The sequence below is a fragment of the Xiphias gladius genome, chromosome 9 (genome assembly GCF_016859285.1).
Source record: "Xiphias gladius isolate SHS-SW01 ecotype Sanya breed wild chromosome 9, ASM1685928v1, whole genome shotgun sequence".
In the NCBI taxonomy this organism is placed as follows: Eukaryota; Metazoa; Chordata; class Actinopteri; order Istiophoriformes; family Xiphiidae; genus Xiphias; species Xiphias gladius.
In genome coordinates this window covers 10,191,648-10,214,844 of record NC_053408.1, presented here as the reverse complement: position 1 = coordinate 10,214,844, position 23,197 = coordinate 10,191,648, and the positions used below count along the sequence as shown (strand labels likewise).

Below are 23,197 nucleotides of genomic sequence, written 5' to 3'. Positions count from 1 at the left end.
ATCCCTCGGCAGATGGACGGGCGAATTCGCAGCAGTCCCCATTACACGCCTCTCCTTCGCTCATTGTGAATTCAGTCAACGAAGTCAATCTTATTAACTTCCGCGCCGGTTCACACATGACATTTTCTTCAATTTTCTCGCCAACATCAAAAACATCAATTAGCAGCTCGAAAATGGGAAGGAGCGAATGACAGAGTCCGATAACGCCAACTTATTTGAAGCTGAGGGTAAATCTATTCTCCAGTTTTGAATGTGTTCATTACAATTGCGTTTTCAAAGAAGACCTCCAAATAGCAAAGAAATTAAATTTATCTCCTAGAAATGTCCAGAAATTGTTTTTTTCTCCTCTTTCTTTTTTTTTTTAATCCTGTGTCTATCGCTCAGACTCAGTGGGAGACACAAAGCATTGTCGTTCTGCATTTTCTTTTTCTCATTAGAACAGATCACAACTCCCACAGAAGTTGAAACCTTATACTGTAACCTCTAGTGTAACCCGTAAAAATTATTTTAAAAGGAGTCCAATATTTCTTTAGGAAGAAAAAGAAGCGATAAAGTACCCTGCCAGTGACCTACAGTTTTTACCAAAAATACTAGATGATAATAAATGCAGTATCTATTTTTACCCGACAAGGGGAGCTATTATCAGATTAAAAAAATAAAATGGAAAAGTGTTCTTTTAAAAAAAAATTTATATCAATCCTCAAAATCAATCTTCATATAAGCATTAATCACTTAAGCTACATACACACTGAATTGTTTAAAATTTATTATTACATTTTGTTTGTGTTTCACCAATATAGTCAGAAGGTCCTTATGTAATCTATGTAAATAAAATAATATATTTTTGTAAAGTAAACATCAAACAAGCTAACAAATCCTGTATTCTCTCTCTAATCAACACATTTAAGACTAGACCAAAAAAATAAATGTTAAAATAAATTAATAATGCAGTGAAATTTACAATTAGCCACGTTGAGATTTTTTCCGACCTATTTTGACATAGTCTTAAATGCATTTTTTTGCATAGATTACATGTTGCCCTGTCAGATATTAAAAAAATCAAACAAAAAAAACAAAAAAAAAACCCCCCACATATCTGCCGAGAACCCACCTTTTATCTAAACTAACATTTTATCCACAGCCTCATTGATCATTTCCTGCTACTCCACATCATAGTTACATCAAAATGTGAAATATAAACCTACACATTAATGAAGCTCTCTCATGGCTCAACTCTTCTGCCTCTCATCACTGATGAACGTGTAACTCAATAAACCTTGGCCAGTAACCTTTAAGTAAAAGGCTATTTTTTGCCGATATCCAAACATTGTCAGACGGCTTCCTCATGCTTGAGTTACATCTCCGAGGAGGTGAACAAAAGCAACTTTAGTGGCTGTAGAAAGACACTCGTAATGCGAGGGGGGCAGAGTGGTCGCATACAGAGCAGTGCGGATCACGTTCCTCCGGCCCATTGATTTCTGATCTTTTGACATTATTTAGTTGCTTTTTATTTTCTTGCCCGTCTTTTATTCCATGTCACAAAAGGCAGAAATGTCCAAACAAGTGATGTTGAGAATATCTACTATCTGTCAAAAGAGCAGGCTTTTCCCGGCATTAAAGCGACCAAATGCTCTGACACAGTGCCGAGAATCGGCAAGATGAAAATATCACTCTTTATAATGGAGGCTAATCAGATTTCGGATGCCGTTTGCCTTCTAGCTAAAAGGAGATGGAAACGCGTGGAGCAATAGGGTTGTAACCAATACACTCCTAGTTCATCGCCATCTTGATCTCAAGACAAAAGGCCTGCACTTTTTCTCTCACATCTGATCTACCTAGTTTATACAGCCAAGAAAAATGGGTCACGCACTCAAAATCTAAATTAATAACAAATGTAATTTTTAGCCGCATTTCTGTTTTAAATAGAAATGGCTGAAAGGACAAAGCAGGCATGCTAAATGCAGAGAAAGATGAGGAGATGCATCTGTAATACGGCTGTCGGCTGAATGTTGAACACACAGTAGTGATCAGTTCCATTAGGCAGGGATTTGATCATCTCCCCCGTGCGCTTTCACAGCCCGGCTTCAGATTAGATCACTGTGAAAATGGTCAAATGGTGTGTTTATCTCTCTGTAATTATTTTGATGCAGATGACAGAGATTGGTTGTTTGCATGTGGCTTGATGAGTGTGCACAGTGTGAGCCAAGACATGCACACACACACTAGCACTCGTGAGTGCACACGCAGACACACATACGCTGGCATTGTAAGAGCTGAATGGTTCCTCTCAATGCCATTAACTCATTAGATAGTTTCAACAAAGGCCTGAAAATAATGTTTTATGTGCAGGAGAAAAAAAAAAAAAAAAAAACAGCACACAAGCAATTACTGTGCCAAAATCTTTACGTTAAGACTAATATTAATGTTCGTTTTGGGTCACACAAATGGACTTTCAATGAGATTGACACAGAAAACTCCAACGGAGGAAACAACGAAACGTGTTGAGCTAAACGTACAGCTGCAACTAAACGAGGAAAACACCACTACACATATCTGTCCTTCTAGTACTTTGGTGGCATACAGTAAGTAGAAATATTTAGCCCTTTCTCTAGTGACAAAAATTGAGGGCCTTTGTTCAAATTCCAGGGCAGGCAGTGTGCGAAGAAAAGCTTGAACAAAATTTGAAAATTCTGCTACCTGAAATCATTTGCAGAACAACTCTACTGGTATGCATTTAGACACTCAGTGAACTGACCTCTAGTGTGTGAAGCAGATGTCTCTGGATTTCCAGCTTTGGTGACCTTGAGTGAAATTGTCTTAATCCTGAGGAGTAACTTTAAGATCTACTGCACACTGTTGTCCTTCCAGAGCTGATAATATAATCAGTTGTATTATAGTTGAGTTATAAGAGGTCATCTGTACTCTCAGCCTGTCCTCCTGTTATCGTTCATCACCTCTATTTTTACTTCACTAGAGTTAGGCTGTGTCACAAGATTACTGGACCTTTCTATGTACCTTTCCAATTACTTTTAAGAGTTTTGGATGGACAAATTTGTGCTTTCATGTCCCGTGTTAGTGGATGAGTCGCTGCTTCTGGCCATGAAAGGAGAGTTTTTAATGAGCTGAGGTGAGGTTAATTGGTTCGCTAAGATCCTCAGTCATGTGCCTCTATATGAAATTAAATCCATTTCCTGGAGTTTCCCCGGACGTATTTAATAACAAACACTTCAGCCCAATTTTAATTTCCCACAGAGAGGGGGAGATACAGGGAATGAATGGTGAAGGGGGGAGAGTTTAGTTGTTTGTGCTTGTGTTACTTGCCTTCACTGCCCAGCACCGCAAACGCTGTCTGGGTTTGTGTTTCTTCAGAGACCAATGGTGTAATGTCCGCTCCCATTCAGAATTCTCATTAATGTCATGTTCTTTATAACTGCAAATACTAAAGTGTTTTCCATAGGTACCTGAACTTCATTACCAGCCAAATATTTTTCTTAGGCTTGTTTTTAAAAATCAGCTGCTCCATGAGGCCGGACACTGTATTTATGTAAGTTACCGTGGTTGCACATTACATAGACATTACCACACTTGTTTTTTGTTTTTTTTGTTGTAGTTCTGCATTCTTCTCATCATCATCATTATGATTACAAAGCACAACTGGGTGCTTACATATCTCAATATCCGGTGATCCGAACTGGAAAACAATTGCAATTTGCAACAATGTTCATCTGCAAAAGTCATAATTATCTGGAGCATTACAATTTACACATCTTTTTCAGCTGAATTACAAAATCAGAATGCAACTAAAGACCAAAAACAGAATTAAAACATTTTGTCTTGTAGGTGAGCACATGCCCCAAACACTCTGGCTGGTTACTCCATGAACACCATGAAGCTTTAGTTTCTATGCAAATCAGCTGCTGAGTACTGTGGTTCAGAAGAGTAGTCACTGTTTTTCTTTAAATGCTTAAACTATAAAATGCAGGCTAGTGTCAAACATGATCGCTCCATGTGTATTTGTTTACAATGGGACAATGAGACGGCATGAAGCTTCTGCTACTGCTTTCATTTCTCCAACAATAACGGGTAAATTTGCAGCAGTCGGTCGATGACTGCTGTTGATTGAATGCTAGGGGACCGCTGCGTACACACAACGATACACTAATCCTCCGCAGATGACCGGGCCTTTCACTTGCTATTAGAACTACATGATGTGAATCTGCCCAGACTAAAAGACCTTGTAATCAACACTGGTGCAAATGTGTTAAGTTCAGCATCTCATCGAAGGGGGGGCTCAATGGTCCTGACAGTGTAATTACGGGTTGCCACCACAACGCAGCAGCCAGCACACCCAACACTAATTCAATCCATCTTCATTTCCAAGAGCAACGCCCCTACCATTGATGGATAGTTAACATTAGAGAGTGACAAAGCACTGAAACAACTGAGGTGTGAGCAGCAAAGTGTGTGTGTGTGTGTGTGTGTGTGTGTGTTTGTACACTGGGCACAAAGTCAAGGAACAGGAGGATGTTTCCTCTCAGATACACACTATTGCCCTAGACAGCAGGATTATATCTTATGACAGGGATGAATACGGAGAGACGGGATGGGGAAAGAGCTTTGGGTCAGGGTTTCGGAGCTGCATCCTTCAAACACACACACAAACAAACACATAGAATACCCACATCGAGTGTGTGTACGTGTTCACATACACGCACAAATAGTTTGGCTCACTGTGACCCCAACACACAGAGAGGCTATGGCTCGACTCACCAGCCTTTTATAGCATGCTGCTCAGACTGCTGACAGACACACACACAGATACACACACTTGCACAGGTCTGGGCACCGTCTGCAGCCAAACACTTAACCACAGTCTGTGATTGAGGCCGACTGGTCTGCTCCTCTATATTTTCAGTCTATATATTCAGTCCACCCTGGGCCGTATATCTTAATTACAGTATGTGCTCTGTCTCTTTTCCTAAAGTCTCCTAGTCAGGCACTGGAGCAGCAGCAGGCCACTGAAATGAGGCCCTTTCAGTCTTTATGGGGCCTCCAGCTCAGCCACTGCATCATTACATGACTTTTAAGCTCTGGACAAGAACGCAGTGGATTCCTCGTTCCCTGTGTCTCTCCTGGCATAACGCGCCAGCCATTTGCACACAATAGAAACGATCCTGTTTGTGGCATTTTTTTTGTATCAAGCCGTATGCTTTCAAAACATAGTGGAGTTCCAGAACTTTTCAGGATGACTAACAAGCTGTGAAAGGCTGTAATGAGTAAACAACTCAAAGGGTAGAAGGGGTAACAAATGGCCAGGAGAATTTTAGCACAGTGTTGTGCTCAATATGATTATCTCTCCTTTTTGCTTGCGGGTCGCAGCCTTAGGGGTCACCACTGCCTCAAAGACACACACACACACACACACACACACACACACACACACACACACACACACACACACACACACACACACACACACACACACACACACACACACACACACACACACACACACACACACACACACACACACACACACACACACACACACACAGACAGAGAGAGAGAGAGAGAGGTTAGGCTTTGCCATTTCAATGACTCAATCACATCTGGAGCTCTCCATCGATTGTGCTCAGTGACCCAGCAATGGCCCATGTGGTGAGCGCCCCACCTCTCTGAATTAGACCATGTTCGAATGGGAGCCAGTATCATGGTCGCCCCTGTCCGTTAGCCAGGAGGTGGAGCTACTGGAGTGTAGAGCACTGCTTCATCTTTTTGCTTATACCGCTGAAAGCCAGGTGGGGATTTATTTGGTAGCGGTTTTCATAATAGTGGGGATTTAAAAGGCTTTTCTGACACGTGGAGATGTAGACACTTCCTCAAAGACAGAGACGTACTCTGTTTTACTGTCAGTGTCGATTTAGCGGCAGAGAGCGCCAAGAGGTTCACAGTCAGGTGATGCTGCCTGCTTGAATGCATAAGATTCTCAGACTTGTGAGCTCTTGTTCAGTTGGCTCACTGTGAGTAATGAATGGTTTGCTACATCCCTCCAACCTCACTGCACATACACCCACGTAATTAAATTTGATGCTTACTCGTGCACATTCCTAATGCGCTATCATACAATCACGCATGCTGTATGTACAACAGCTTTGACAAGTTGTGCGCACATATGCAGGTATGAGCTCGGCGGCTGATGTGCTGCTGTAGATTGGCTGGCCTGCTTGCAGACCCTGCAGTTTGTTTAGCAACACTCCTTTTGACGACGCCCAAAGGGTGCAATTAAGCCCAATTAGAGCCTGTCGGTTTTATTAAGAGCCACAGACTGGCCAGGCCCGGGGGCAGTGAGGGGTAGAGGAGTGAGAAGGAAGAGGAGAGGGAGGAGGAGAGTCTGCAGCACCAAGATACTGCTGGTCTTTAGAAACTAGGCAAGCACCACAGAGAGGAAACTGGTGTACATATACTGTATGCCAACAAAACAGATATTAAACAGAAATGACAGCTGTGACTGTTAGACAAATGACTATCTGGTGTTACCAGTATTGGACTTAGAAACAAAAAATTACCAAGGGCCTGATCAGGTCTTCAAAACCAGGTTAGGTTCAGCAGGTAACCTCAGGTACTCTCAGTTCAAGTACATAGAAATTGCATTTATGGTGCCACATAAAAGCTACTTTAAAGTACAGTTTTGTGATCACAGAACCTGAAGAGATCAATGGATGACAAACCCAACTCGTCTATAAATACTCACTGGCTACAGTGAATGCAGACATGTGTGGATGCAGATGTCACAAAGCATTTTCGGAAGGGGGTTAGGGGGTGGTGGCTGTGTAGTTATGTGAGCCAGCCCCGATATATTAGTGTGGTTGTGAATAGAGCATTACAGCTGGCTTGGAACAAAAACTGCAGCATCTCTTTCATCAGCAAATCAAAAAAAAAAAAAAAGAACGCAAATGAATGTATCATTTTCCCCCTCACAATTCCTTTTCCGTCGACCCCTCGACAAAGATGTTTACAGATAGCTATCATTCCCCCTCTTTTTCACATTTGTGCTTGGACATGTTTCAAAAGACCGGGCCTTTTCATCTCCCCTCTCGCTGTGAGGAAATTTGCTCCTTAATGGCTTTCAAAACAGGAAGCACAGACAATAAAAAAAAAAAAAAAAGGAGAAGTGAGAAGAACGCTTCGCTCCCCAGTCCTCCCTTCAATCGACGCATCCTTTGCGGAGCTAAGTGCTGCAGCACACTGCTGCTGTGCCAAGGTGCCAACTGTGCCAGTCACACTGACCTCCATCTGCAGGCAACTTGATACCATCTCTCCAACCGCCGCGTACTCCCGCTGAATGGGTTCGCTCAGTCACAGTGAAGTCTGAATGCCATTCAAGGCTCAGGCTTGGAATTGTGTTTCGAGTTTGTGTGCTATTGTATTCTTTGTTCACAGCTGTTGTGTAAAAAAATCCTTTATCACTCAACTGAATACTAAAAGGGTTGTATTAGAGGAATGCACACAGGAATACATTACTGCCAATGTGAAAGTCATTTCACAATCAGGCAAATTAGAGCTCATTTTTCACAAGTCTTTATCAATGACCCTCAGAAGAGTAAGGTCGAACTGCTACGGCCCGGCTCAAATTACTACTGAGAATGGTCTCTTTCCAAGTACCAAGCTTACTATTTTAATAGTATATGTAGGTGTCTGTTTACTCATGTTGTATTCATAATTCCGCCTCCTGCAGGGCATCCGTGTCCACTGAGTGCCCTTGAACATGCCATGAGTAGTCTTTCTGCGCCTAAACAAAAAAGAGACCTGAAAGACAGCTACACACGCTCCGCACAGTTGGATAAAACAAACCTTAACCACACAACTCAACCTCACCAAAGAACTAGCTTTTTTTCAAAAGATGTTCAGAAGAGTGTTTTTTTTCTCTCTCCTCGTCTTTGTTTTTTCTCTCCCTGGGTAAAACAAATGCATCATTTTTCAGTTAAAAAAAAAAAATCTTTACTCCCTCCCCTCCCTCCCATTGTGCCATTTCCACGTATGGAAGTGTTCCCTCCCATTGATTTTCTCCCAACCAGGGCCCTACCCAACACGAGCCGCTTCCTTGTTGGTGTCATCTCCTTGTGCCTCTCTCCTTTTAACTGCGTTTTACTCTTGTGGCATAATGTACAACTGCCAAACTGGCGGTGGGGAGGGGGATGCAATGGGAGGAAAAACTGATACATACACTCAAAAGTTTCGGCTATTGATTTCTTTTTGATGCAGATGGGGAAAAAGGAGAACTGTTCAAAGCTGCAGAGAGCCTTTTTGATCACTACTACAGTCGAGCCAGTTGGTAATGTTGTTGTGTGTGTTTGTCTGTGCATTACATTGCTTTGTTGGGCATTGTGTTATGGTTCAGTCTCTGATTCTGTGCGGTCAGAAGGCTTATTAAATGTGGTGACCAACAAGCGCTCTCATCCAGGCTTGCCGATGTGCTTGCATCATTAATGTGCGCAATCGCCTGGAGAAAGTGTCAAATCCGATGGAGAATGTCAAAGTGGGAAGGCTTGAGAGAAAACACAAAGAAGGGCAGGACTACTCAAGGGAGTTGCCAGGTTTACAGAGCTGAGGAAAAGAAAATCTGTGGATGTGCAGCAAAATGAATGAGGGAACAGCGCAGAAGAAGAGTGATACATGCCTGGAATATTCCTAACATCCATATACTCAAGACAGGATATTGGAATCAAAGACGAGAGGGAGCCATGTGCAAAGATTCAGAGATGGAGGGGAAGAGCTAGCAGGACTATTTTCAAGCCACTGCAGCTCCTCATCCACAGCTTCTGCTCCCCGCTCTGCCGGCCCTCTGTGATGTGTGCCTGTGTCCACTGGGGGCTACAATTAGCCCATCAAACTCATTTCAGCCGGGAATCCGCAACGCCTCTCCAATCCCCTTTGCCGGCTCTCCGAAGCCTGGGTTCCTCCAAAGAGACAGGCAACTTGTAAGACTAAGGGAGGTAGCCTTTGATGTGCTTGGTTCTGCCGAAACCTCCCTTTTTGCTCATATCAAGACTGAGGAGATATAACAATTAAAATGGCGGGAGAGGCTAGCTGACACCGCATTATGCACTTGAGCAGCTCGTGAGCCATGTGCTCGCCCATGCACCTAGGACACTGACTTTTACAGGTGGGGTGAACCTCTGCATTAGAGCATATATCAGTTCCCCAGTGACTGATTAAGCAATAATAAGTCACATAGCAGTTGAGAGATGTTCTCTATGCCAATGCTATAAATCTGTCCTGTTGCTTCACCTGGCTTCTGATTGGCTGGCTCTGTTTCCCTCTGTGTCTGTCAGTTCAGAGCATTCTACCCTGTAGCCGTAGTGCAGCATTTCACAACCTTTTCTGGCCAGTGGCCCGGTATTTACTTTAGTATTACAATGATTCGCCTATACATCAATTAGTCAACTTAAAACTGATCAACAATTTTGATTGTCCATTATTTATTTAAGTAATTTACCAAGCAAAAACAGAAAACATTTTTTAATTTTTCACTCTCCAACGCAAGAATTTGCTGCTTTCCCATTTTATATTAGTAAATTGAAAACATTATTGAATTAAATTATTTAATTAATTGGATTTTTGACTCCACATGTCCCCAGTGATTTTTGAGTTTTTAAGCTCATATGTAAACCTGAGTGTGCACATACATTTCTAACCTTTTGTTTTTCTTTCTAAAAATAGATGTAAATGAAGTAATTTTAATATGTAAGTCTTTAGAAATCTTCCACGACCTCGCCTGCATTTCCAGAGATCCCATGTTGTGTTCAAACTCCAAGCTGAACAAACTCTGGGCTCTCTCTGCGGCGTTATGTTGTGTAAGACACAGCTCCACTTCTGTCTGTGCTCCAGTGGGGCTCAGTGGCAGACAGCCAGGTAATTACACAGCACTGACTACCAGCCCAGAAAGAAAGGCCCACTGCCACACACACACACACATTCACAAAAACACTTATTTGCATTCACACAGAATACAGATCACACAACCCCACCTGCATATACACAATATCTTTCTCCATTCTCTCTCTTCTTCCACACACACACACACACACACACACACACACACACACACACACACACACACACACACACACACACACACACACACACACACACACACACACACACACACACACACACACACACGAGCCCAGCAAAACACAAGGACTCCATTATGTCAAGGAGGATTACAATGACTCCAACCTGACCCAGCTCTGGAGCCGCTCTGCTGCTGGTGTGAGCGTGCCTAAATTTACTGTTTGAGGTAAAGGACTGTCAACAGTTTGAATAGGTGTGCACTTATGCAGATGTGCAGCTCAAACATGCGGTTTGCATTACTTGCTGTAGTGGAGCCAAAGTAAGCTTTCCCTAGAGCAGTCAAGCCTAACATGCCATTTGGGGTTGGTGATCTATTCACTTTCAATTCCCTGAATTCTGGAAGTGGATATTTCCTCCGAATTCCAAAAGGGTACATGTATGAATCACCTATTTAGTGGTACCCTTGTACAAAAATTGGAATTATGGGTAAACTGCTTTAATCTCTCAAGCATTTTTGCCACTGTTTCAGTCAAAGAGTGGAACTACTGATAGACTTATTGCAGATGACTTTTAGATTAAAAAAAATAGGCAGATTTCTAGGATTTCTTAATATATGACTGGATAATGAAGAGATTTGCTAATTAACCAAATAAAAAAAGAATAAAAATAATAATGTGTTGAACATTTACCCAGGTTTCTGCCTCCGTCACATCACATTTAAACACATTTGTATAATTAATTAGCTTTAGTCCTTATGCTTGAACTGAAGATCCTCCTATGACATCTCTATTTCTTGAAACCCTCTCAACAGCTTAAGACATCCAATCACAATGGTGCATAACAGAGTCATGACTAACTCTCCCACACAGTCTGAAGACTGAATGTCTCTTCAAAAAGTGGATTTTTTAAACTTATCTTCAGGGCTGATGCCATCTGTTGGTTGCATTCTTCATTTATTCTAACAGGCTTACTTTCTTTGACTTAGTAGAATGTAAAATAAATAAATTCTAAATCAAGAGTACTGTGATGATTCATTATGGTAACATGATTATTTCCATTATCATAAGCACATAACATTTAAAAACCTATATATGAAGTCGTAAAGTGCATGAATCTATGGCTGGAATACAGCAATAGCATGGGTTAGTTATTTCATTCTGACATTACAAAAGCACCAAAAAGTGAGTTGGCATAAAGGCAAGTAAATTGCACCAACAAAACAAAAGGGAAGTCATGCTTCAAGGAAGCAAGAGGTATTCTCTCTCCCCTGTTAGTTATCTCAGACTTTTTCCAAAGAGAGAATCTTGTTTAAAAAAAAATGTCATGGATTCCAGTGAATGCCAGTGAGAATCAAGCGAGCTATTCATGCTGCCAGTTGATTTAGGCATGCCTCGCTACACACCAATCAGCCCGGCCCCGGCCTCGCCAGCCACTCACTTGTCTGCCATTCCAACACAAGATGGAGACAGTGCCAAAAGTTCCAATTAAAATATCCATTTGTGATGTCTGTGCAGAAAAGAAGAACAAAAAAAAAAAAACAAGTACCAGGCTTTTTCGATAGCGTAGGAGAAACAAAAGCTGCCAAAATTCTGTGGACAAGCTACATACTTAGGAGTTTTCTGTCTACACAAACTAAATAAGTATGAAGAGTGTGTATGTAGGCAGAATGACTGTGCATGAGAAAGAGAGACAGACAGAGCGTGTGCGTGCATGGGAGTGGGAGCGTCTTGTTATGGAGGAACAGAGCATGTTGCAGATAAGAGGGCGATGCTGTTCAAAGAAAAAGGCAGGCCGGTAAAGTGCGCGCCGATTCGACATCATTGCCTTACTGTCCCTTAATGAGCCTGGAGAGGAAGTCTGGTGTCCATCGAATCCTCTCCTGTCTTGCTCCAATCTCGCTGCTGGGCTTTTTATTCAAATCTCACACCCAACTGTCACACAGCCAGTCTGGCCGCGCTGTTTATCTTACTCCAGGAGGATGTTAACAAGACAAATGAATGAATAAATACACAAATAATGCGTTTAGGTAATGTTAATAATGTATGAAATGGAAGCTGCTTTTTGACAGTAGTGCTGCACTAAGGATTCTTCCCAACTTTGGTGACAGGCTTGTTTATTCTTTTCCCAGCATGCAATTCTGCATCTTTCGAAGGCAATGTCTGGCCAATGCTGGGTGTCTATAGCACGTCTCGCTGATGAGAAAAAGTGGTCTGACACATAGTTTAGACTTCTCTCCCATGAAAAACAGCCCATATACCGTCAAGACTGAGCCATCTTTCCCTTCATCAAAAACCTTTAGCGTGATGATCCTCCTTAATCTAATGGAATCCAGGTATCCTTTTCACCCCATCACACTTGCCTCCTGCTATGACATGACTGATTTCAGTGACGTTTTAACAGGCCATTCAATCAGAGTAGATTTTTTGAACGGCTGGATAAATGAATACGAAAGCATGTGCACACCTGCACAGGTATGCAAGAGCAGTCAAATTGCAGCTTCACCTGCCTCAAAGAAGTGTCCCAAACTTCCAGGACTATTAAGAAAAGCAAAACAAAACAACACAAAAGAAAAAAACAGGAGCGGGGAAAAATGCTCAAAGAAACTGACTGGGTAGGAAAATAAGTCTTGCATCAAATTCCTTCCCCAGGCCGAGACAAAAGCAGGGCCTGGCACACAGACACCGTCGACAACACAGACTTGGAAGACAGAGAAGAAAAAAATAACAACATGCACATCAAAACCAGAGCCATACAAATCCAAGAAAAGTTCAGATAGGTCTTCATTGGAACTGCCGAGAGGAACAAAATCAAATAAATTGGGGGGTTAGTCACGTTCAGGCTGGCCCGACAAACCTGAAAACACTGTTTAGAATATACGAGAAGGGTGACAGAAGACGATGCTAAATGACTCAGAAAGCAGACATCCAGTGTTTACCCCTGCAAACTCTAAAGAAAAGCCCCTCTCCTGTTATAACATGGGTGGGAACAGAAAACTGAATTCAAGGCAGCTTAAGTGCTCTCTGGAATCACTCAGCATTCCACCGTCCTCAGCACACACATATCCACAGAGTTCAAATTTGACTGTGACAGTCTATTCATCCATAACTATAAATTGTTCTTTGGGGAATTTGGCGGGGCTTCATATTCCCCCCATCTTTCCCCACTCTAGCCCTCTTTTTCTCTCCCTTTCCAAAAAGCTGTCTCCATCACTCTCATCACAAGCTGCTTGTACATATGTATACAACAGACAGTCGCCGTAGCAATTGTGGGATCGCTCAACGCTGAGTCATTGCAAAACCGGAGATTCACGAGTCCACATTGTGATCTGGGGCTTATAACGAAGGATGCAACAATAACTTGTTTGGTGCATCTTTGAAACACCTTTTGTACTTTGATTTTTGATTGCTTTGCTGATTATTGATTGTGTTTCTAAAATCTTTGGGGTGCATGTTGCTCCTACTAATGGTTGAATTCTTAAATACTCATGTCTTAATTTAGCTTAGCACTGCCCCTGATATCCCACAAGGTATGGGTGTCAGAGCTGGTAAAGGGTTTCATTAATTTGTATCATGATTAATGTAAAGCTTAAAGTGTCAAAGCATCTGATCGTGAAACCTTCCCCAGTGCTACTGAATTCAGTCTAGCTCAATGATACTAAAAAAAACTGTTTGGACCATTCATGAAGACTGACCGAAGCTTTCTGGCTCTCATGAACACTGTGTATTCCTAAAGGCCTTATTATGGTATGTCAGTGTACTAGAGTCTCCTGGAGACCACAAACCTGACTTAGAACTTAAATGCCAAAAAAAAAATCGAGCAGGAGGAAGCATCCTCACTGCTCTTGCTATCGTGAGCTGCATTAAGCACCTATTGTACTGAGAACCCAGGGTCACTTGTTCTCCTAAAGACTGGCTGTTATGAACATTACCTATGTCCAAGTTACTGATATTAAACAGTGACTCAAACAAGACATCCCACGCACTGCTCACACACTAAAAAGATCAGACGAACTGCTACCCCTCAACTTCTCTGCTACTTTCCACAGTTTTATTCTGGGTGTCGTTGTAGTAAACTGACAGCTTCCTACATATAAAGTAAGCCTGACTTTTCATTATTGTGATCGGTTGGCTCAAATACACACAAAAAAGCATGCTCCTCTTAAAAGTTAAACTTTTTTCTACTTCAGAAAAGCTGTCAGTATGAAAGATGCACAATATTGGAAACACACCCTCAATAGTTATATTTTCAGCCCCGTTTTTTGGGACTAAAAGTGTAATGATTCCATGGTGCTCATGTGCCTACAGTACATGAATGCTACAATGCTTGTGTGTGCACGTGTCAGTGTCATAACAACCAAAAGCCAAAAACTACTCTAAAGTCTGGAGGCCACCCCTGGGATATTTACTAAATCACTTCACCCCATTCTCAAAAGTTCACTTCCACACTTCCTGGAAAAAGGAACAGATATTTCTGAGGAATAACAAAGAGGGTTAGCTAGAGTAATAACATTGTGTTTAATCCCACACAATTCTGCCTCGTACAAGAGTGAGAACAGCAAGCCAAAAGGGACTTGCAGCAAAAACAAATCAGCTCTCCTGCAGACCGATGTGTGTTAGCAACGCTTAACAACAGAATCAAGTGCCAGGAGTTTATCTATAAGAAAAACACCACAAATTACCAAAATTATGCTTCATCGAGTAGGTACCTACGTTGCAATAATTCAGCTCTGCTAAGGCTAGGTAAAACGGTATCATGTATTAACACTTTTTTCCCTTTTCCTCTGATCCTCTCCTGCCCCCTTCTTCTTTCTCTACGTACTTCCCCTCCTCTTTGTAGCTCAGCTCAAACCTCAGCTCCTTCCATGCTGCTGATGGGAAAAAGAATAAAAAACGAGGTCACGGATCGCCTTACTCCAGCCTGCCTCCGTATGGTCACAGCCCCCTCTCCCCTCCCCTCCCTCCTCACCTTCCCCTCTCACTCAAAACCTCATTCCATCACTGTGGCCAAATGCGCCTCACCACCGCCCCCCCCACGTTTCGTTTCCTCCCTCTCTCCCTCCCCTCTTCTCTACCCCCCCCTTCCCGTGCCCTCAGTCCACTGCTAATTGGTAAATCTGTTGAACCATGCCAACCCCAACAATAAGACACCTGGAGTTCTGTCAAAACAAGTTTCTCTGTGAAACAGCCTCCAGTGTTAATACAGTAGCGCAGGGAGCTGCTGAGTCTGTTGTCACTCACAAGGTTGGCCAAGGAACGGACCCAAAGATCGCGCTATCCGGGGAAATTTGTCAAAGATGAGTGCACTCGACTGTCAGTCTGTTAGGAGTGGTTCATCACAAATTACATTATTTATCAACATAATTTCTGAACCTTGATCCTAGTTCCTTGTGCAAATGAACTATGACCAAATCCTGATTACCACATCTCTCTAAAACCTGCTGAGTTTAATTTTTTGATCTTCTTGCTCAGTGTTCGCTCCACGCAAGGCTATAAGTCAGATCTCTTGGTTAAATTAGTTCACGTCATTGTATGCAAACACATGAAAGTTAGAACCTGAATTGACCTAGCTCTGACTACCTGCCATCTGAAACTCAAGTCACACCTTAGGTGCAAGGATTCTACGTATACACTGGTGTAGACAAAGGTGTGTTTGTAAGACACACACACACACACACACACACACACACACACACACACACACACACACACACACACACACACAGAAAAGCAGACAGGCACACCCAACAGTGATCCTGCCAGACCTTGTCAAACAAGTTCTAGCAAAGGCGCTTGTATAAGAGAGGGAGCAGAGGGAGGCAGCATGTTGACATGGGGAGAGGAATGTTTTTGTTTTGTTTTTTTGTTTTTTGCTTCTTTTTTTCTTTATTTTGTTTTAAATCCTAGAAGACTCCACCATCACATTATTGCTGTTTGCACAATCAAGCATGGTTTACCTTCTTTATTTCTTTTTCTTTCTTTCTTTTTTTTTTTTTTGAAGGACTCATGTTATTTACTGACAACAAAGGCCCTGCAGAGTGTGCAAAATTAACAAGCAATTTTGTTAAACAATTCAAGTAGGCAATCCACAGAGCCATGGTCGCCTCAGAGGAGATTAATCAGTTCCCCTTTGGGCTTCCTAATGCCAGCCTCTTTCTAGCTTCAGAGAGCATAACTGAAGCAAACCAAAACAAGGCTTACTGATGTCCTCAATCCTCAATCAAGACAAATTTTACATTTAGGCTCCAGGTTCTTTAAATTACAGCTAGTATTTGTGAGATTTATTAAAAAGTCGCAGCACAGTGACAAAGGATTCTGGACTGTACCACTATTTTGAATCAGAGCAGGCGATGAAGTGTTAGGTAACTTTAAGGTTAGGTCATATTTAATCCGGATCTTCAACCAAGGGACATAAACTTTGCATGTTATTGCTCCATCTATCTCTCTGTTCTAACAATCAGACCCAGATGCTGTTCATAAAGAGAACTCTTCAGAACAGCTGTGCAAAGAAATACAAACAAAACAGAAAGACTCCCTTCTCCTGCTGGTGGATTGTCAGCTTATTCAAACCAAATACATCCAACATTTTTGTGACAATGAATCCCAAAGCTAAAAAGGATTTTGTCATTAAACCAGAACGATCCAGAAACTGAGACCCGTTACACATGGGACAAATAGAGAAGGCAAACAGAATCCTTAACACAGAGAAATTAGTTAAAAGCCAAACAAAGCTGAACAAAAAAACAACATGAATCCCTCAAGAGGCTGAATAGTCTTTGTTGAGTGTTTAAAAATGTAAGTAAGCACTTCGGTCAAATGTACGAGGCATGTATCATCCAAAACATTGCTCTGACGCAAATATCATATCACCTGGATTGGCATTTTAGACCTTAAAAAGCACATCAGCATCAAAGTAGCAGCACTGATTTAGCACAAAGCACAACACAGCATGATTATCATTCATCATCAACAGGATTTACGTTTTTCATTCATTTTTTTGTTTAAATCATCAATCATCAGTTGTTAATTTGTGTGTGGAATCAACCAATCAACCAAAAAAATCCAACAAGATATTTTTGGAATTCAAAGGTCTCTCACCAAATGAAATTGGTGAAGGCTCAGATCTGACTGTCCGGGGAATTCCCAGCAGAAGGGCCCCTGAAAGGCAAAGATGGACGTTCCCAAGTCACACAATTATATCAGCTCTCCATCTCTTATTCTCTCTCTCTCTCTGTCTCTCTCTCTTTCCTTCACACAAACACACACACACACGCACACGCACACACACACACACACACACACACACACACACACATCTGCACACAATCCCAGCCAATCCACGTTTTATGCAAAAGCAACGTGTTCTCCCAGGAAATAATGCATCCCCTGGCTTTTTAGTTATTTAAACTACTACCTCATCTCTGCTGGCTCAGCTTTCTCCTGGGTGCACGTTCAGCCCCATTATTACTAATTTTACACAGAGAGAATAGGAGAACACTGGCTCTGCACCGGTTACATGACTGTTGGTACTGGCTGGATGGTTGTTAAAACAATATTTCACTTTAGTAGAACATTTAACCTCCTTAGCATCCACACCTTCACAGACGTTCAGGAGCAATCAGCTGGTCTGGGGATCCGCTGTCACCACCAAGGCAGCAAGATCCAGCACACAGAAGTAAGTAAAATCACCAGTCATGTTTTCTTGATTTTAGAGCAGTTAAAAGTGCAATTATAAATTGAGTTTCAAATGAAAGCAAGAAAGTGTGCTGACTACAGGTCCCCAGAACAGTCGTTTCTGATATTTTTATCACTTCACTGTGTGCACTAACATTGAAATTGAGAACTGCCTCGTCTTGTCTTACTAGCTGTTTAAAAACAAGTTTCTTTAGAGGAGGGGAGGCATTCAGAGGTTAACCCAGCAGACTTGTATCTACTGCCCCTAATAGCAATAAATAAATAAATAAATACATAAATAAATAAATAAATATCTGATCTCACATCCCTTTGACAGATATCTGGAGATGACAGAGGACAGGAAAGGAAGAAAGTGGAAGAAAATAGGGAATGGGAGATATTGATTTCCTAAGGAAGAAAGAACACACAAGTAGAAGTCTCAGAACATGCAGAGAAAAGCAACAGGGCCTTTAGTCTACTGAAGGGCACCAGTGAGTAAAAGCTACTGTGCAGGTCGCTTTCTCGGCACTGAGATCACTAGGTTCTATTTGTACTTGTGCTTGAACCTTGGGCCAGGTAGATAACTTTTCATAACAGCTAGACAGTGAACACTATGGTTATTGGTGAAACACACACACACTAACACACACACTAACACACACACTAACACACACACACACACACGTATTATCCTTTTAAATTTGCGTTTCCAACATAGAGACACACATTCCCTGGGGTAGGTTAAGTTCACAGGGGTTATATATCGGTCAAATACCACAGCAAGAAAAGACGACAATGGCCCTTAGCTATTCACACACAGAAACACAGAGAGACAATGCAAAAAGCCGCTATTCACATTTCCTACAATCAGATGTTGTAATGGAGAGGATCCTTAACAATGTTCTTCACAAATTCAATATATACATTTTACAAAAAATGTGCAAAGTTCAACATTTTGAATTCTAGTGCGCTGGCCCTTACCATTAGCATGGTAATGGCCCTTTAAGCAATTCAGCAGGTACCTTTACTTTAAAATTTTTAAGTCCATAAAGGAGTGTGAGGACTCTTCAGTCCCTGTTGTGGTATTGTTGCTGACTAAGCCAACACTCAGTGGATTGTCTGTGGGAACAAGCGGCCTTCCAGACTGCTGGACAGATTCAATGACTGAGGTGCTCTCATTTTCATTGTCACAGTTCCCGGGTCTGACGCCACGTCTCGATGGCCTCAGATTCTGGCCCAAGCTGATGATGCAAGCGTGACCTCTTGAACAAACGTCTTGTCTGGAGAAGACAGCGAGAGACAGCTGACAGGCACAATGTTCTCTATCTGAGGTTTGGATTACGTGCCAAAAAGAACTGAGCTATATAGATAAAATCTTAAATCACAGTATATGTAAATTAAGATTTCCATATCAGTAAATATTATGATAAACTAGGATTCCTTGGAAATTCAATTGAGAAACCATTTATAGTAAAAAGAACCAAATGAGAATGTCTGTTTTATCACCCGATTCAAAATTGACCACTAAAATAAATAAATAAATGTGTGAGATATGAGCTTTCTTTTGCAGCAAAGGTTAAGGGTGAATGGAGGGATGTTTGCAAAGAAAGAAGAGAAAAGGAGGGGGGAGAGGTTATTTGGAAAAGGGCTTGAAACGAAGAGGGAAAGAGCAGTTTAAGGTTGGTATAAGTCAGGATAGAGAAAGCCCTCTAGGTAAAGCCTATGGACAGTGTGTGGGTGGTGCCTGCTGACCATGGGGTCGCTCGTTAATAGCTGAGGAGGCCAGGCCTCCCAGAGTCCTGACCAATTGTTTGGCCAGCCCAGGTGCATGGCCCATTCAGACCACAGGAAGCCCCTTTTATCCTTGTTCCTCTCAAATGAACAGAGAAGCGGTCAAGGAGAGTGAATGTGATCCAGGCTCTGTCTTTTCTGACCTAGAGTAGCAGTTGCATACCCATCCAGGCCTCTGACCCATTATAGGGATCCACGGAGTTACTGTGGCACGTCTTCTGAATGCTTGGCTAAAATGTAATGTTCTGTTTTTTTGTTTTGTTTAATAATAATAATATCAAAAACATGTCTATCTTTTTACGCAGCCCATATCCAGTACACATCCTTGAGCGAAACAAGTGAGACTAAATGGGATTAAACTAAGCAATTTCAGGAGTTGTAAAGGCTCAGGTGGGAGGTCTAGCAGGCCGTAAAAAAATGGCCAGATTCCATCACTTCCTCCAAAGCAATTACTATACACTTGGAGCAAAGTGCCCTCCTTTGCTCCATGCAAGGGAGGGCCCATGCTTCACTACCTCTAACACGCGCATACACACACAAGTTTGTGCAGCTATCCTTGTTAGGGCATTGCATTGACTTCCATTCACTGTGGACAGCCTAAACCAAAATCTGACCCTTACCTTAACCTAATGTCAATTCACACCTTTCCCCTTAAGCAGGACCTCAGAAATGAGGTTTAGCCTCATTAGGACTGGACTTTGGTACCCATGCTGGTCCCGACAAGCTGGGTGTTTATACCGGAAAATATCCCAAAGAGGTAACAAAAATGTGTCCACACACACACACACACACACACACACACACACACACACACACACACACACACGCACACAGACACGCGCACACAGACACGCGCACACAGACACGCGCACACAGACACACAGACACGCAGTTGAGAAATGGTTAACACTCCAGCCATCCCCTGCTGCCAGTGAAAGCCCACAAAACAATGGAGACATTGTTCAGCCAGAGCTAGGCTCTAGACTCTAAGGCTGTGTATGCATGTGTGTGTGTGTGTGTGTGTGTGTGTGTTTGTGTGTATGCACGTGAATTTCATGAAAGTAGTTTGTGTGTGTAGGCTCTTAAAATGTGCATGTTTCTGCCCCAATTCCCAGAATGGCAAATTAAGAAATGTGAAAAAAAAAAAATAATAATGTCTAAAATGCTTTTGGTTCTCATTCTAGAGTTAATGTTCTTTTCATGAACCTGAAAAAAGACTGATCGAATAAGATGAGATGGTTTAGTACCTTTGAGCCAAATAATGGCATGATATTACCAACATGAGTGTTGACTGCTGTATCCTTTTTTGTACTATTGTTGATGCTATCACATTTTAAGCAGTGGATATAGAAAACAATCTGGTATGGTATGTTATGTTGTGTTACTGGGTTGATGGAGTAATCACAGTCTAAATAATAGAAGTGTGAAAGTGGTCAAAAACACACACACCACTATAAATTAATCGACCAGCTTTAAGCTACTGCCTGATGCTGAGTATCCACAGAGACTCTTCAAGTCCACAATGTCAAATTAAAACATCATAATAAAAGGCAAGTTGACAAAGCAAGGACTGTTTATGATCTTTCCCTTTAGGAGCTGTGTGAGGCATAAGTATGTTTCTTCTCTCTCTCCCTAAAAAAAAAAGATCACATCAATAGGTGGATAAATATTGAATAACTTTCAGCCAATGGCATAAAAGTTCAGCAGCGGCAGGTTTTGAGGATGCCTGCGGGATGGTCAGGCACTTCAAAAGGTCCGGCGTGGCCCCCTTTGAGGGCATGGTAAACAGGGGCATACAGCGTGCCCTCCGAAAGACCAGCCTGCGTGAGATCACTTCCTCTTTTTTCGTCTGAGCCTCCAGTATTCCACCGTGACTGAGCCTTCCAGCCAGACCGTCTGTCTGCATCTCCATCCCTGTCCATCTCTCCTCCATCCTTCTCCTCAGCCACAACTTTCTAAGAGGCTTTATCTGCAGCCATCTATATCGCTCCTTCTATCTCTCACTGTCTTTCTATTGTTGTTTCAACTGAGTCAGGGTCAGTAAAGCTTCAGATCGCAGTTATCTAGCAGGCGAATCGACGGCTTCTTATCACTGCCAATGCAGCCTGCTAGTGCTCCAGGCAGGGAGAGGTCAAGGTGCCCGCGTGTTTCTTCGCATTTGTAAACAAAACGAAACTACCGTTTACAGCCCAATTTATTGATAAGGGGATCACGTACTGGAACATGCAGTGCCTAAATCTTCAAGTAATAAAGAAAGAAAAAAAGCTTGACTGATTGAGTGACCCCAGCGGGAGCCTGTGTGGGGTTATCATCGGCATTCACAATGCTGTCCAGAGTAATCTGTCTTTTCTATATGTACGACAACCAGTATGATGCAAACCAGGGAAACATTCAATCACAGTTCCTTCTCAGTCAGAGGTGGATGCCGGAGCAGGATGGAAGGAGTGCCAACAATACAAGCTGCATTTCACATTCAATTTCATCACTTGTGCTAACAGCGAGTTGTGTGCCTATGCAGTGATGCTGCAATGCCTCTGATCTTACCAGCCTGTGTACTCCATCAAACAGATCACAACAGGGTTGGGCAATATGACCACAAATATTACAATATATTCCCTCATATTGATCAGTGTCAGTACTAATCATGATGTGCGTTTAACAGTGCTCGCACTGCTCCATTCTGCTTTAGCTCCTGCTTTCCACTTAGAAATAAAAGCCCAGAAAAAGAAAGTAAGCAGATGGTTCATTCAAGTTTCAGATACTGAGATATTTATCAGCAAATCCAACTGTTTTCTTGGCCTTGCAAAAACATCTTTAGAATTCGAAAGAGTCTCTTAACTCCACTGGTTTCCTAGTTTTGGCTAAAATCACTTCATCTGTGGTCAGAAACCTGAAATCCAGATGAAGACCAAATCGCATCCATCGTTCATGTCTGTGCCCAAAATTTTACAGAAATCCAATAATAAAATTGTGTTTTTAACTTAATCTCGCCATGAATGTCATATGCAAACTATAAACAAAAACACAGAAGTATTTGCAATTTTCCGTTATTTTTAAACCATTATACACAATTTAGTGTCACTTTAAACTTCATCTGGCATGCTATCACAAACTCGTACTTTCCTATATGCTTGGTGGGATGTAAATTTTCATAGCGTGGGAAACGTTTGTAGTGATTAACACATTGTTGCTCAGTATTATATCTAACGTGATAACCAAAAAATATTGCCATTTGACTTACATTTTACTATTCTGCGCCTTATTAATGGTCCCTGCCACTTTTTCACCAACATGTTAATTTTTACATCTCACTAACCTTTCATTTATCACCCATTTTTGTATTATCCTTTCATGTAACTCATTAGGTAGTTACTATTTTTTGTCATTGTGAATGTGGCATATACTTCAGCAATGTGCAAGCTTATTTTTTTCCATCTATGTTGTTTCATGTTTGTTTTTGCACCACAGCTACTGTTGCCTGTTTGTTGCAAACTTGACCGTATGTATTATATTTGCCTGTGTACATTGTGAAAAATAGTTCCTTAAATTTAGTGTCCCAAAAAAATAATTATAATTATAGATTATTTGAGCACCCAAGTCATCATTAAGCAAGTAATTAAAAAAAAAAAATAGACCGTATAACAAAAAAATGCATATAAAAT

The 23,197-nt window shown here is 41.8% G+C and overlaps 1 protein-coding gene across 16 annotated transcripts in view; it reads right to left on the bottom strand.

The window, feature by feature from the left end:
- Positions 1-23,197, bottom strand: part of tcf7l2 (transcription factor 7 like 2) — a 91,060-nt gene that overhangs the window by 33,723 nt on the left and 34,140 nt on the right. For 10 of the 16 annotated variants that reach the window (XM_040134694.1, XM_040134695.1, XM_040134700.1 and 7 more), the window contains exon 5: positions 17,169-17,228. The exons of the other annotated variants lie outside the window; for them this stretch is intronic. In XM_040134694.1, the coding sequence (XP_039990628.1) occupies positions 17,169-17,228 (60 nt within the window). The remainder of the gene's footprint in view (positions 1-17,168; positions 17,229-23,197) is intronic. 16 annotated transcript variants of the gene reach the window in all.